The following is a 13,843-nucleotide window of genomic DNA, read 5'->3' as shown; positions in this document are numbered from 1 at the left end:
TGCAGGCTTGTGAAATTGTGAATCTCCAGCACTGGAAGGGCGAAAGCAGAGCAAAGCGTTGTTAACAAGTAGGCAGGGTCTTGTTGAATATTCACGGATTTTATGCAAATATCACAAGTTAACCTGCTCACCATCTAAACTGGAACACAGACATTTAGGCACACACCATTTCATACACAATACACACCATGCCCACACACAGGTACACCCCCCCCCCCCCAAACACACACACACCATTATCATCATCGCCCTCACCCCATTTAAGAAGATCTATGCTCAATATTGCTTCAATCATCGGAAAAGCAAACTGATTATCAATATGCAAAAAAAAACCCGTTCCTTTTCTATAAAACTTTGGTCTGGCCTAGTATTTCAGAACACGTTTATTAGCCTACATCAAAATATGAACTTCAATTCAATTTCGAAACAGAAAAATACATGACATATTTTCCTGATAAGTCCCACGGTAGGCTCCGCTTGAACCCTCTCTGCACCTGAAACAATTGTTCCGGGCTCAGTAGGAATTTGCCAATTGCTGTTTGCAGGGGTGCGTTTAAATGAACCATTCAAACAAGTTAAATGTAAGTAATCTGTGTTAACAGATAATACTGTTATCAACTTTTAAAATATTGCAAAACTTAATTTCATTTCATGTTCTCTTTAAAGTGCAAACATGAATTCATGTTATTTTACCGAGTCCTCCTTGAACAAAAAATGCTCACATAGACATAGTTGCAATACGCCTGCGCAGCCGCAGTGATCTCCTTGCGTTCCTGGGAAGGTTTTGTGAGGGGCTGAGGATTTCCATTGTGGTATTTTCTTCGTTAGTTTATCAGCCGTTTTTTATCTGCATTCATTTCGGTAAGTTGACTGCTAATAATGAGAAGTTCATACGTTGAGACATATCGAATAGTATTTGTTTTCTATTCAATCTTGCTGACCTTATGATTCTCAGGAGTAAGAGAACATCTCTGGCCAGCTAAACTATCTAGCTGTCCAGCTAGCGGGCTAGGTTTGTCCGTAGCAGGTAGCAGTGCTAGCTAAATGTGTCGTTTGCTAATTAGCCTGCAAGGAATGGAGGCGAATTTGACATGGCTTGATCTTGACAAGTTAAATGAGGCTAGTACGCCCACTGCTTCATCGCAGTGTTATAACATTAGCTCCTCGACAATTTAGCACATTGCATTTCAATGTGGTGTAGGTGTCTTCAGTGTTCGTGGACCTGGGTGTCTAGTAGTGATGGCTACCCTACTCCAGAGAATGTCTAACGCTAACGTCATTTAGCAACTAACCACAGCGTGTCGAGTAGACTAGAGCCAGATATTGCCGGTGCACCATCTTCGGGAGGGGTGGGGGGACTCTAGCTAGCTGTATGCTAAAGTAAGGCAACGTCAGCGTCATTCTATTAAACATCTTTAACTCCGCTGTGCTAATAGTTATTGAGCACGAATTCACAATTCCTGATCGTGAATTTCAGGAAGTTGCCGTTTTTTACGTTGATGCAAGATTGTTTAGTGGTGGGGCATGCAGGTTGACATCGTAGTTGCAGCCTTTTATCCTCTTCCGGGGTTGTGTCTTTGTGGGCACGAGGCAGGTTAGTAGGGAATGGGGGAAATATAACATAACATAACATAACGCTACGCATGTTAGCCATAATGCTTATGATTTACGATAGTGTCTGAGATTCGAAATGCAGGATTAAGGCATTGCGTTTGACAGTTTAAACTGTTGCAGTCTTACGTCTAACTCTATGCTTTTACGTCCAGGGTGTCTTTTATGAATAATCAAAAGCAGCAAAAGCCAACGCTAACCGGCCAGCGTTTTAAGACTCGGAAAAGAGGTAACGTTAAGTGTGATGACAACTACATCTTGCGTTTTGTCTTAAATATAGTGCATTTTTTAACTGTTCCTCTTATTGCTGAACTTCGATGTTTTTACAGATGAAAAGGAGAGATTTGATCCTACTCAGTTTCAAGAAAGTATTGTACAAGGCTTGAATCAAACTGGCACAGATTTGGAAGCTGTGGCAAAATTCCTTGATGCCTCTGGTGCCAAGCTTGACTACCGCCGGTATGCTGAGACTCTCTTCGACATCCTGGTGGCTGGCGGAATGCTGGGTAAGTATCAGTCTCTCCCTGCCTCTTGGGTTATATTGAGACCCTGCCAGTCTTTGGCCTGTCTGGTGAATACTACTACTGTGTAATGCTGATCTGGCAATGCCTAGGTCATTGATACATCATTCAGAGAGCATACGTACTGATTTTTTTGTATGTTGGTGTCTGATAAATTATTAAAAGTGTATATCTAACTTGTTTTCCTCTCATGATGGTTGCTTCTTAGCCCCAGGCGGTACCCTGTCAGATGAGGTGACCCGCACGGATTACTGTCTGTTCACTGCAAATGAAGACCTGGAAACCATGCAGGCTTATGCACAGGTGTGTTCAAGTCTTGTCTGATTTATCACACACACACACACATACCCATTTATATCTCTCATCTTGTGAGCTTCAGTTTTCCACATAAGCACAAAATCAAACTTGATTGGAAAATTGCTCTAAATAATTAATGCCTTTTGTATGTCTTTCATAGGTTTTTAACAAGTTGATCAGGCGTTACAAATACCTGGAAAAGGGGTTTGAGGAGGAGATCAAGAAGGTGAGTCTTGCCTGTTTTTGACACATCCCTTTAAGCTGGGAACAGAACTCCAGATTTTAAGCCCAATAGAGTACCGAAGTGTGACGTTTCCTTTCCCTGACGGCAGAATCACTGGATCTAAACAAACTTTCGAAGTGGCTTAAATAGCATTGAATGAAGACATGTGGCATCATATCTAGCTAATAAAAATAAATATATCCATTTAAATGTGTTTTACCTGCTAGGCAGCAGCTTAGCCACATAACACGGATTCCCTGGCAGGTGTAATAGAAAGAAACAAAATTCCATTGGATATTTCACGTCTTCTCAAAGACTGGCGGCTGTTAAGAGTGATGTTTTTTGCCAAAAAAAAATAAAGCCAAAACACGTCCGTGAATTTAAAGATTTTAACCGCATGCTCTGAAGTTACATGCAGGTCTCTTTTACGGAGGAAACCCATGCTAAAATGAAACTAGTCACGAATTTGATCGTGTTGGTATGAATATATGTTGTAGTATGTGATTCCTACAGTGTAAACATAATATACTAACGTCTTAGAAACGTAAAATTATTGAAATAGATTAAGAAAGCCACTGCTATGGTGATTACTAATGGTAGATTGATTTGTTTAGATCCAGTGATATCGCTGCCTTGACAACGCTACGTCATGGCTTCGATACTCTATTTTGAAAGAGTAGAATGTCCGTGACAATCATGAGAAGTCCACGGTAGTCGTGCCGTTCTGTCTCGGCTGGAATCGTTATATGTGTTTGGGTGACATATTTTAATCCTTTGTGATTCTTTCCATTGTTAAGGCGATCCAGATTCAATCAAACATGTTTGATATTTTCTTGAGCGGTTCAGCCTACTGTATGGCCACTATAGTTGCTATTATGGCATTAAATAGCCAACATCTCAATTGTTATGTTTGTGCTCATAACTAACTCCCAATTGTACCAGACACCATTTGTAGAGCTATTCAATCTTGTTCTTATCGGGTGCAGTTTAAAATATCAGGAGGTCTATGCCCAGCATTACACTAATGGTTCTTCATGGGTTTAACGGCCTGACGCTGCATTGATGGAAGATTCTTCCTCCCTTTCTATGTTTGAGGGAGGGACCTGTATTCAGTGTTTAATGTTTTGTTGATGTAAGCATGTGAGAAAATGAGACAATGGTTTAGTAAAGCCGTGTTGAACAACTTTCCCCTCCCCTGTCGCCCCTGTCCTGTGCAGTTGCTGCTGTTTCTAAAAGGGTTCACAGAGTCCGAGAGGAACAAGTTGGCCATGCTGACTGGCATCCTGCTGGCCAATGGAAGCATCTCCGCCTCTATTCTGAACAGTCTCTTCAATGAGAACCTTGTTAAAGAAGGTGACCTTCATGTCCTCAGGTTTTTTTTTTTTTTTTTGTAATAGACCTCTGAACTTTGATACTGGGTACTAATACTTATTGCAATAGCTTCCATTAGCTTCCATGGTTAGTACCAGGCCTGCGTGTTTTGGAGAAATGCCAGTGTCAAGATCAGTTCATTATTCCAAATGCATCTTTATGTTGTGCCACTTCTGATTGTTGAGCATGCCTAGTGCATTTACATTTACATTTATTACACGGATTCAGCAGACGCTTCTATCCAAAGCGACTTACATGTGTCAATTATATTACAAGGGCCTTTGTCCCTGGAGCAACTTGGGGGTTAAGTGCTTTGCTCAAGGGCACAACGGTGGAAGCTGGGAATTGAACCCACAACTTGTCAGGCTACTACATGCTAACCCATCTCCTTAACCACTACGCTACCACCACCCCCATCTGGTTCTCAAAGTGGAGGGGCAGCCCCCGCTAGTGGGGATTAGAATCAATGACAGATGGGGCCGGACGAACAGGAGAAAATTTGTCTTTTTTGTGCCTTTCTTTTTTGACAGTTAAAATAATACATTCCAAACAAAATAGCCACTCATAAAGACAGGAGTCATATACATGCCTACATATAAATTAAAAGGACATCAGACCGAGACGGGATATGTAATATGGAAGCACAAAGCGAAAATAACATTTTAATGTTACCATTGTGCTCGGGTTGGGGAAAGGCGGGAAAAAGTTTTGAGTACCACTGGCGTAGTGCATGAGAACCACAGCACTTATGATTGGTGAGCTTCACTGTCTGTCACATAAGGAGGATGACGAGTATAAAAATCGTAAGTGTGTATTAACCATGCACGGTTAACTGTAGCCTTTGCGATTAGATAATTGCAGTGGTTCAAATTGTGATTGCAATATTTGTGCAGCCCTAGTCAGTACCCTGATCTCCTTATATTGGCGAAGAAATCTCTACAATTGTATTCTTCCACAGTGTAGTCATTTCATTCATATCTAAAGTGCATTGTCATTCTGACAATGACTATGATGGTGACGGTGACATTCTACCAATGACCAATGTCGACCTCGTCAAACAGTGTCCTCCTATTTCAGTATGTAATGATGGTCTCTGATCATCTCGGTCGTAGGTGTATCGGCTGCCTTCGCTGTGAAACTGTTCAAATCCTGGATCAATGAGAAGGACATCAACTCTGTCGCTGGCATGCTTCGCAAGGTTGGCATGGACAATCGTCTGATGGTACGTCTGAACACATTGCCAATAATACATAATAATAATTCCTCATACCCCATTCCTGGCAAAATGTTGATACTTGAAGCCTTAAGTCTAATTCTTGAGCTAATTTAATAACTAGGGAAAATCAGTTTGCTTATTGAACACCATTGGCAAGACCTTAACTGCTAACATTGATGAGTTAGGGCTTCTACACACAGTTGCGTTCCATCAACGCATGCCAGTGGGTGTTCCCGTTCCGTGAATACATTGAGCCAATTATGTGGTGTGATGTGAATACATTGAGCCAATCATATGGTGTGATCTCGCCGCTGGAGCAAGATTGGAATCGTGAAGCCTTGCGCACGCGCAGTTCGACCCAAAGACTGTGCCCGATGAGTGCCCATAAAACGTTGGTATATGGCCGCGGAGTGGAGGGACTTGTCTAAAAGGACTTTGCTATAATTCATAACTTGTTGATAGACTTTGCCCTTTGCCCGTCATTTAGATCTGGACCCTTGGGATCAACACCCAATCAAAATACACTCTTCCCTTGTGTGCTTCTGAATCAGTTGGCTGGGTTTCTTTGGGCAAAGGTCTGAGAGTGCGCTTGATTCACATTTACAGAGCCAGTCTTTTTGTGTGTGTGTGCACGCACTGAATAGATGACGTGATTGACTATGGAGGGCAATTCCCTGAATTCAACAAAATTGTGTCTTGGATAAGAATAGTGCTGCCACTAACAACTGATTTTCTAACGACTAATCTTTCGATTCATTTTTCTATTAGTCGACTAATCTAAAAGACTAATTTAAAAAAAATCAAGTGTTTGTTAATTCGTTGTGTTCATTTTATTTTGAACTCAACTGAAGGGCCAAAACATAAAACATATATCAGCCACATTATGTATTAACAATCTAAGCATAAGTATCTGCATTTCCATTAGGCTATAGCCTAGTATAGTGTAGTGGACACTATGGACATAATTCACCATACTGTGTTATTGACATGTATCCCCTTACTTAATTATATGCTTGTGGTAAGTGTGTTGTGAGTTATGCTATGATCTGAGATGCGTAAACCCCGAAGCCATTTGTTTTGAGAATAATGGCTGGCTGATGAAGTTATTGGCTGGCTAGCCGGCTCGGCCAAAACCTAAATGGCTGCTGCAGCCGCTAAACTTTTCATGGCTACTAATGGCTGAAGCTGCCACTTCATGTACAGATGTCTGTTTGCTTACAATGGCTTACAATATTTCTAAAAAATGCAATACAATGTAATAATAATAAAAAAACACCATTTTACTTTCACAAATTATGTAGCCTATTTATTTCGTTATCTGTAGGCTACTAAACAATTTCAAGTAATAATGTCGCTGCTGCTGTGTAAGAAAAGGGCCAAGATGCACACTTGTCAAACTTCATGGAGTAACGTTATGCATATATTTATGACATGTTTCAAACAAAGACAAATTCGCTATTCAATATAGTTTATATAAGCACACACTGTTATATTATGTTTGACAACTGCGCATTTCTCTTCAACGTACACTGAAACCTGCGTCGTGAACTAGTAACGCAGCAATCTCTAGAAACGGTGAAATGTTACTGCAGTAATATCGCGTTCAATGCTGTAAATCCCTCCGTTACAGAATATTTGGTTCATATCATGAATCTTTGGTTCAGGTGTTTGTGCAATCGGGCCCTGAAGATCTAGCAAAAGTTTGAGTATAGGCCTACGTAGGAATTAGGAAAGGAATTAGGGTTATGTGTGAAGTGAGATCAAAATTACCTTGTTTGCTTCTTTCCGCCATTTAAGCTCAGCGCGAGAAAAAAATGCATTGCTTCTTCTGTAGCCTACGGAAAACGTGCAATTTTAATTGGTCGTCAATTCACTATGAGTCCTGTGTATCGTTAACCTGGCCCTAGCCAGATGAATGTCGTTCCGCTTAGCTCCGCCTAGCTTCACTCACATCCATCTGGAACCTCTTCCATTGAGAGTGATTTCTCCAACCAACTTTATGGTTTAGCCAATCAGGACGCAGGGCGGGAGTTTCATAGATGTGACATAGCGTAGAAGCGACTGTGAGACTGTTATCAGCGTCACGGGTTGGCTTCGATGTGAGTGGTTGAAGTAGCACGTCAATAGATGACTGACAAGTGGCTTATTCAATCATATGCAAGCATTTTTTGATTAGGTCCAGCCTTCTGAAGCAACACTTCAATGGATCGGTTCCAGATGGATGAGTGGAGCTAGGCGGAGCGAAATTCATCTGGCTAGGGCCAAGTTAGTGTATCGTAGAAACGAGAACAAAACTGTGCTGTGGTGAATCCAGTGGGAAATAGATGTCTCTTATCGTTTTTTTTTTTTCGTGTGTGTATGTCTACGTATGTGATAGAATTATTATTTGATGCAAATAGTTCTAGCTGGCTCAGCCAAAGTTTATCAGATGGCGGCTTAATTTGGCTTACAAAATTATTGGCTGGCAGTGGCTGAAACTCTAAATGGCGCACAGGGTCTAGTTCCGCATGACATGTCAATGTATTCTCTGGGACGCTGTCTCTTTACTGACGCGCACCTTGATTGTTGATATCACGGGCGGCGTCATGTTCGTTTTAATTATTTTTTGTATGAATGAATAAACGACACACCGTTTTGTTGTCAACGTGAGACAGTCTCTTCACTTCATTTATTGCAATTTCCACAATAGGCTACCATATTAGTCAGAGTCTGGACTAGCCTAGCCTACTATGCTTAGTTCCCCCCGCTTAGCTCTGCCTAATAATGAATCGCTCTGATAGCAGGCAGGCACGCAGCTATGCAGCTCGCGTTTACACTTGCGTGCATGGCAGGGTTTAAAACATTTACTTTAAAACAGTCTAAGTAGCCTGTTTAAAATCCAAAGACAGTCATTGTACTTCTCAAGAGTTAATAACATTACTGTGAGCTGTTTTAGACGGGAAACCAAAAATAAATTGGCGGTCAATAGTAAAACGACTCGTCGACTAAAAAGACTGCTGTCGACTAATTTTCACTTGAATTGGAATCAAGGGCATCTTGTTGTCTCTATCGACTTTTGCTGTTTTTTTTTTCTTGAATAGCATCAGTTGGCGTCTCATGATCCTCATGGTTGACCTTTCTCTCTCAGGAGCTTTTCCCCGCAAACAAGCGAAGCTGTGAGCACTTCGAGAAGTACTTCACCGACGCCGGGCTCAAAGAGCTGTCTGACTTCGCCCGAAACCAGCAGTCCATTGGGGCGCGCAAGGAGCTGCAGAAGGAGCTCCAGGAACAGATGTCTCGTGGGGACAACTTCAAAGATGTAAGCCTGGCCCTGACGCTTCCTATTCAGATAGTTTGATGGCGTGGATAACGTTTTTTTATCGCCATTCTTTGGCCATGTCCACACGTAGCCGGGCACTTTTAAAAACTAAGAATTCTTTCATGCGTTTTGTCCACATGAAAAGTCAATTTCAGTTTTTGCATGTGGTCAGGGGCACGCAGGGTTTCTGGATTGTGACATGACGTTTTCCCTTTTCTTTAAGATGTTGTAAGGTCTCCTAATTGGCCAGTATCGCCATCTGTTTGATTGATGTGTTCTTGACAGCCTTCAACGGATGTTTTTGCGTATCTGTGTGGATGAAATTATTTTGCAATTACGAAAGAAGAAAAATACTTGGCTACGTGTGGACATCCTCTGTAAGCCTGCTTACCCATCCACTCAGAAACTCGACTAGTTAGGATAAGGATGTCGGGGAAGGGAATGAAATAAAAACTCAGTTTCAGGTAATGGCAGTAATAAAATTAAGAGGACACACAATGGAACACTATTAAATCAAGGTTCATAGATTTATTACAAGTGTATGTATGCAAGTAGGTAAGCAAGTGTGAGAATGGGAAGACAGCTGTAAAGTGGGACCAAATGCAGCATGTCCTGATATGAAACGGTGGTAATAATGGCTGCAAATTGCTAGCCCAGATATCAGGTAGCCTCATGATGAGGCCCAAATCAGGAGCCTGCTAGTCAATTACCACGTGGGCTGGCGTTTCATGCACACATACAGACATACTTGGACTGAATGTATATAGTGCTTTTTTTACTACTCGGAGGTCTCAAAGTGCTTTACAGTATCATGCATCCCTTTCTCCAGTTTGCTAACAGTGAGTGAGTCCTTCCATGTTTTTTGCCATACCTAGATTATAACCTATGTGAGGGAGGAGATGAAGAAGACTAACATCTCAGAGCAGACCATGATCGGGATTGTGTGGACCAGTGTAATGAGCTCCGTAGAGTGGAACAAGAAGGAGGAGCTAGTCACTGAACAAGCCATCAAACACTTAAAGGTGAACACTTTAGAACCACACTGAAAAATATTCATATTAGAAATGGTGATCATATAGAAGGATAGATACTTTATTGATCCCCAAGGGATCAATAAAGTATCTATCCAGCACACCAAAAATATTAACTTGGGAAAATGTTCCTAAACCTTGGCTGTTTTAGAAGTAGAGCTCATACAAGCTTATTGTTTGTCTCTATTTTGTATACAATGGATTACTTTTATTATTATTATTATTATTATTATTATTATATTCCATCTGTTTTAACCCATCTTCATTTCTAGTGGCATCTGTTATAGTTTAGTTTGATATATATTAATTAATTGGCCACTTCAGTGTGATTTTGAGTCCTGTCTGAAGTCATTCTATGTCCACAGCAATACAGTCCTCTCCTAAAGGCCTTCACCTCCCAGGGCCTGTCTGAGATCACGCTGCTGCTGAAGATTCAGGAGTACTGCTACGACAACATCCACTTCATGAAGGCCTTCCAGAAGATCGTCGTGCTCCTCTACAAAGGTACAAAGCTACTGGCCATGCCTCGTTGATGGGAATGTCCTGCTCATTGACATGCAGGTGCTCTGAGGGCATGAACATGGGGGCTTACGAACATGCCCCCCAGAGTGTAGTGCTGTAGCTGTCTTGTTGCTTTAGCTGCTGGAACTAGCAACTCCAGCTAGGTAAACCGGTAGTTTTAGTTTTTTTTTTTTTTTTTTTCGTACCGAAAGTACTCGGTGACCTCGAGAAATGGAGATCTGTGAAAAATAGCCAGATTTCTGTAAAATTTGTGTTCAAGATTTTGATGGGGTGTATATTGAAAGATGCTTTTTTTGTTTTCATCGTGCAGCGGATGTTCTGAGCGAGGAGGCCATTTTGAAGTGGTACACGGAAGCTCACGTGGCTAAGGGTAAAAGCGTTTTCCTGGAGCAGATGAAGAAATTTGTGGAGTGGCTGAAGAATGCAGAAGAGGGTAAGACCGATCCCACACTCTGTGTTTGGTTCTAAACTGATGAAATTTCTGTGTGTGTGTGAGGGCAGCAACAATTAACTGATTACTTGTCAACTATTTTGGTAATCGGTTAGTTGGTTTGTGCAATTTTTAAGGAATATACTTCAAAGTTCTCTGATTGCAGCTTTAATTTTCAGCTTTACTTACTCCTCTGACAAAATGTTGGCATATGGACAGAACAAAGCATTTAATTACATAATCTTTGACTTTTTGCGAAACACTGATCAATATGTTTCACTGTTTTCTGACATTTGGTCTATCAAACAACTGATTGATTAATCAAGAAAATAATCTACAGATTAATCGATATAATAATAATAAGCTGCAAGTTGGCCCCAAGTTGTCTCCCTGTAAATGTCAGTTTATAGATCATACCTCAGAACGACGATTTGTCCCCACACGTCTTGTTGAATGAGTCAAATATGATGCCTAGCAACTAGGAGCTGTAAAATCCAATCTGCCTTAATATAATTTAGGTTGATTGAAATGATGTCAGAATGTTCCCTCTACATGTTGACATGAATTATGTGACTAAGTTACTATGTGTAATTTTTAATTAGCGTCTATGTGTGTGTGTGTATGTGTGTGTGTCTATCTGTCTCCTTACAGAATCTGAGTCTGATGAGGAAGAGGGGGATTGAAACCTCACTGTTAAATCCACTACTGGAACAAGAGCAGTAACAGGAGCAAGCAGAGCAGTAGAATGTTTCGTTACAGAAGTGCTTGTCTGTCTACTTTTGTTTTATTATTTTGATTTATGGTTCTACCTCCTGGTCTTTTTTTTCTTAACCATAACATTTAGATGTCATTTAAGGGCTTAAACAAAAAAAGGTTCATTTTAATATAGTTTTTTTCCTAATCCGAAAGGTTTACAGTTCACATGGCACAAATTAAGTAGTAAGACACAATTATTTCTTCACTTTTGGAGCTGTCAAGTGTTGACTAAAGAATCGATTGACCATTTTATTGTTTTTACCATTATGATATAGTTGTAGTAAGCCTTGTTACATCCAAATTGTGTACATTCCATTCAATTTACTCACTCTTGTTTCTCTATTGGCTCCAGGTTGACCTTTTATTTATATTTTATTCCCCCCCCCCTTTTTTTTTGTATTCTTGTGCTAATGCCTTTTAGCGCCCCCTGCAGGTTCCCTGGTGACATTTCTCATTGGGAAGTTATTGCCAAAGCTTTAAGCCCTGGCTCTTGTCATAACTCCTGAATGAGCAATTAGATAGCCCTTTTTTCTTTCTGTTATGGAAATTGTACAGAACATAAACCGATCTGATGGCAGTAGTCAGTCACCCATATGCCAAGCACCCCAATCAAGTGCAGGCTTACTCTCTTTTTCCCGGCACAGACGTCAAGTGTAGGATGTTTTGTCACCCTCTCAATTGATGTCATGAATTTCCTCAATCCGATGACAAGATCGCCCTCTTTTTTTTAAAACTAAATAAAGACACTGAGGTAATTCTGCTGTCTTCCTTGTCTCTTTGAAAAACGTGGTTTCTCATAACATTTCAGTGGGTTAAACTTGAGCTGTACTGCCCTGCAAAGGCAAAAGACCTTAACTCGCCAGAGTGTGAAACTGAGAAAAATGACTGAAGTTTCTTTGTTGTCTACCCAAATGTATTATAGGTAGGACACTGGAAATTTGGCTATTACCTTTTTTAATGAAGATAAGTCTGTACATAAAAAATCTTGTGCTCAAACTTGGTCTTTGACCCTTATTTGGAAGTTACTCTACTCCTTTGTATTATCTGCCAACAAATAAAGAGCCATGCCAAGGCAAAAGGCAGTAACTTCTATAATAATCAGCAGTATAATTGTGCAGTTGGGCAATTCCATGGAAAATTATGTTTTTTGTAACATCCATAACGCCAATAAAATGTGATGGTATGGTATGATGTGAATGATAACATGAAATTTGAGCATTTGCTATTTTTTGGCTGAAGAATGTACATGAGAAAAAATGCACAAAAAATTAATGTTATCATTCACATCATACAAATGCAAATGCATTTCACTGGCGTTATGGATGTGACAAAAAGTCAATTTTCTGTGGAATTGCCCAGTTAAAAACTTATCCATAGCTTTAGGTTTTTAATTTACTCTAGGCTGGCAAGTAAGGGGAATCTGCTACCTCAGGCCAATCATGTCCTATGAATTTGAAATGACCAATTTTGCCCACTTAGTGAAATACTAAAAATGTAGTATTTCACATGAAATTGGCTCTTTCCATTTCCTGTCTGTTTCATTGTGTCCCTTTATAGGAGCATATCATTTACAATTACTGTGCGTTTCTCTTTGGCCCTGTGTATTTGTGGTGGAGTAATATGGAGAATCATTGTAATTATATGTAGATGTGGAATAGCTACATCTGTTTTGTTACTTCCTGAGTTTGTTAGTTTGTTATTTTTATACAGACTGTCCACAAGGGGGCTCTAACATTTTATAGCTGGGGTCTCTGATTAGTTGAAACCAAGACAAAGAAATTTCAGACAATGAATGGTAACACATCCTTTTAAAAATAATTTATTATTTTAAATAAATACCACAGGAAAAGCAATTGTACAAAAAAAATAATAGAACACAACTCTTTAGCAGCAGAATCATTGTTTGCTTTGTGCAAAGGACACCATTTTTATGGATGAAAGTCAGACAATTCAAGTATGCTGAGAACAGTGTCCCACATTCAGGTAGAAGTAAGAGGTAGGCCTTGCTTCCCAGGTGAGTGCAGTGGGCTTTGATACATTCAGGGGTCCTCATTGAGGTATCTTCAGGTAATCTTTTTTTTATTTTTTTTTATTTTTCAGGTGATCATTTAACAAGTGGTGCTTTGCTGAGCATTCTAGACTACTGTAAACATCATGCAAATGGTTCAAAGATAGGTGTGAACATAAGCAGTGGTTTGAAAGTAAACATGATGAAGCATGTCATTAGAGATACAATTTTCTAATTAAGCTCAGTGCAAAAGTGCTGAAACAAGAAACTGAATGTTTCAGTACAGTAAACTAGAGATTCTGTGGTTAGGTACAGAAGTCATTCTGCAAAGTATGTACTTCTAGTCTGTCCCTCACAATGCTCTTTGAAAATAACAAAATTATTGATTTCAGTGACATCTTACAGAATACATACAGGTAAACATTTATGATAATGGATTAAGTTATTTATCATTCACTTATCATTGCAATATTCCCATGTTATCAGTGCATTTCACTTTCACTATCAATTAATTTGATTTGTAAATGTATTTGGGGTTCATTATTTTGTTCAACAGTGT

The 13,843-nt window shown here is 40.0% G+C and overlaps 1 protein-coding gene across 1 annotated transcript; it reads left to right on the top strand.

Moving 5' to 3' along the window:
• Nucleotides 1-757: 757 nt before the first annotated feature.
• Nucleotides 758-12,031, top strand: bzw1a (basic leucine zipper and W2 domains 1a). The gene is made up of 12 exons (XM_076303423.1): nucleotides 758-861; nucleotides 1,767-1,840; nucleotides 1,941-2,117; nucleotides 2,341-2,435; nucleotides 2,590-2,655; nucleotides 3,870-4,005; nucleotides 5,136-5,245; nucleotides 8,367-8,537; nucleotides 9,413-9,559; nucleotides 9,934-10,072; nucleotides 10,401-10,523; nucleotides 11,172-12,031. Exons 2-12 carry the CDS (start codon nucleotides 1,777-1,779, stop codon nucleotides 11,201-11,203), a joined length of 1,260 nt encoding a protein of 419 aa, XP_076159538.1. The 5' UTR covers nucleotides 758-861; nucleotides 1,767-1,776; the 3' UTR covers nucleotides 11,204-12,031.
• Nucleotides 12,032-13,843: the final 1,812 nt, after the last annotated feature.

Source organism: Alosa pseudoharengus, unplaced genomic scaffold (assembly GCF_046254945.1).
Source record: "Alosa pseudoharengus isolate Yale_2024_CS ecotype anadromous, Long Island Sound unplaced genomic scaffold, YU_APseudo_1.1 YU_APseudo_1.1_scf_24, whole genome shotgun sequence".
Lineage (NCBI taxonomy): Eukaryota > Metazoa > Chordata > Actinopteri > Clupeiformes > Clupeidae > Alosa > Alosa pseudoharengus.
Note: the sequence above shows the minus strand (reverse complement) of the source record. Positions and strands in the feature narration are given on the sequence as shown.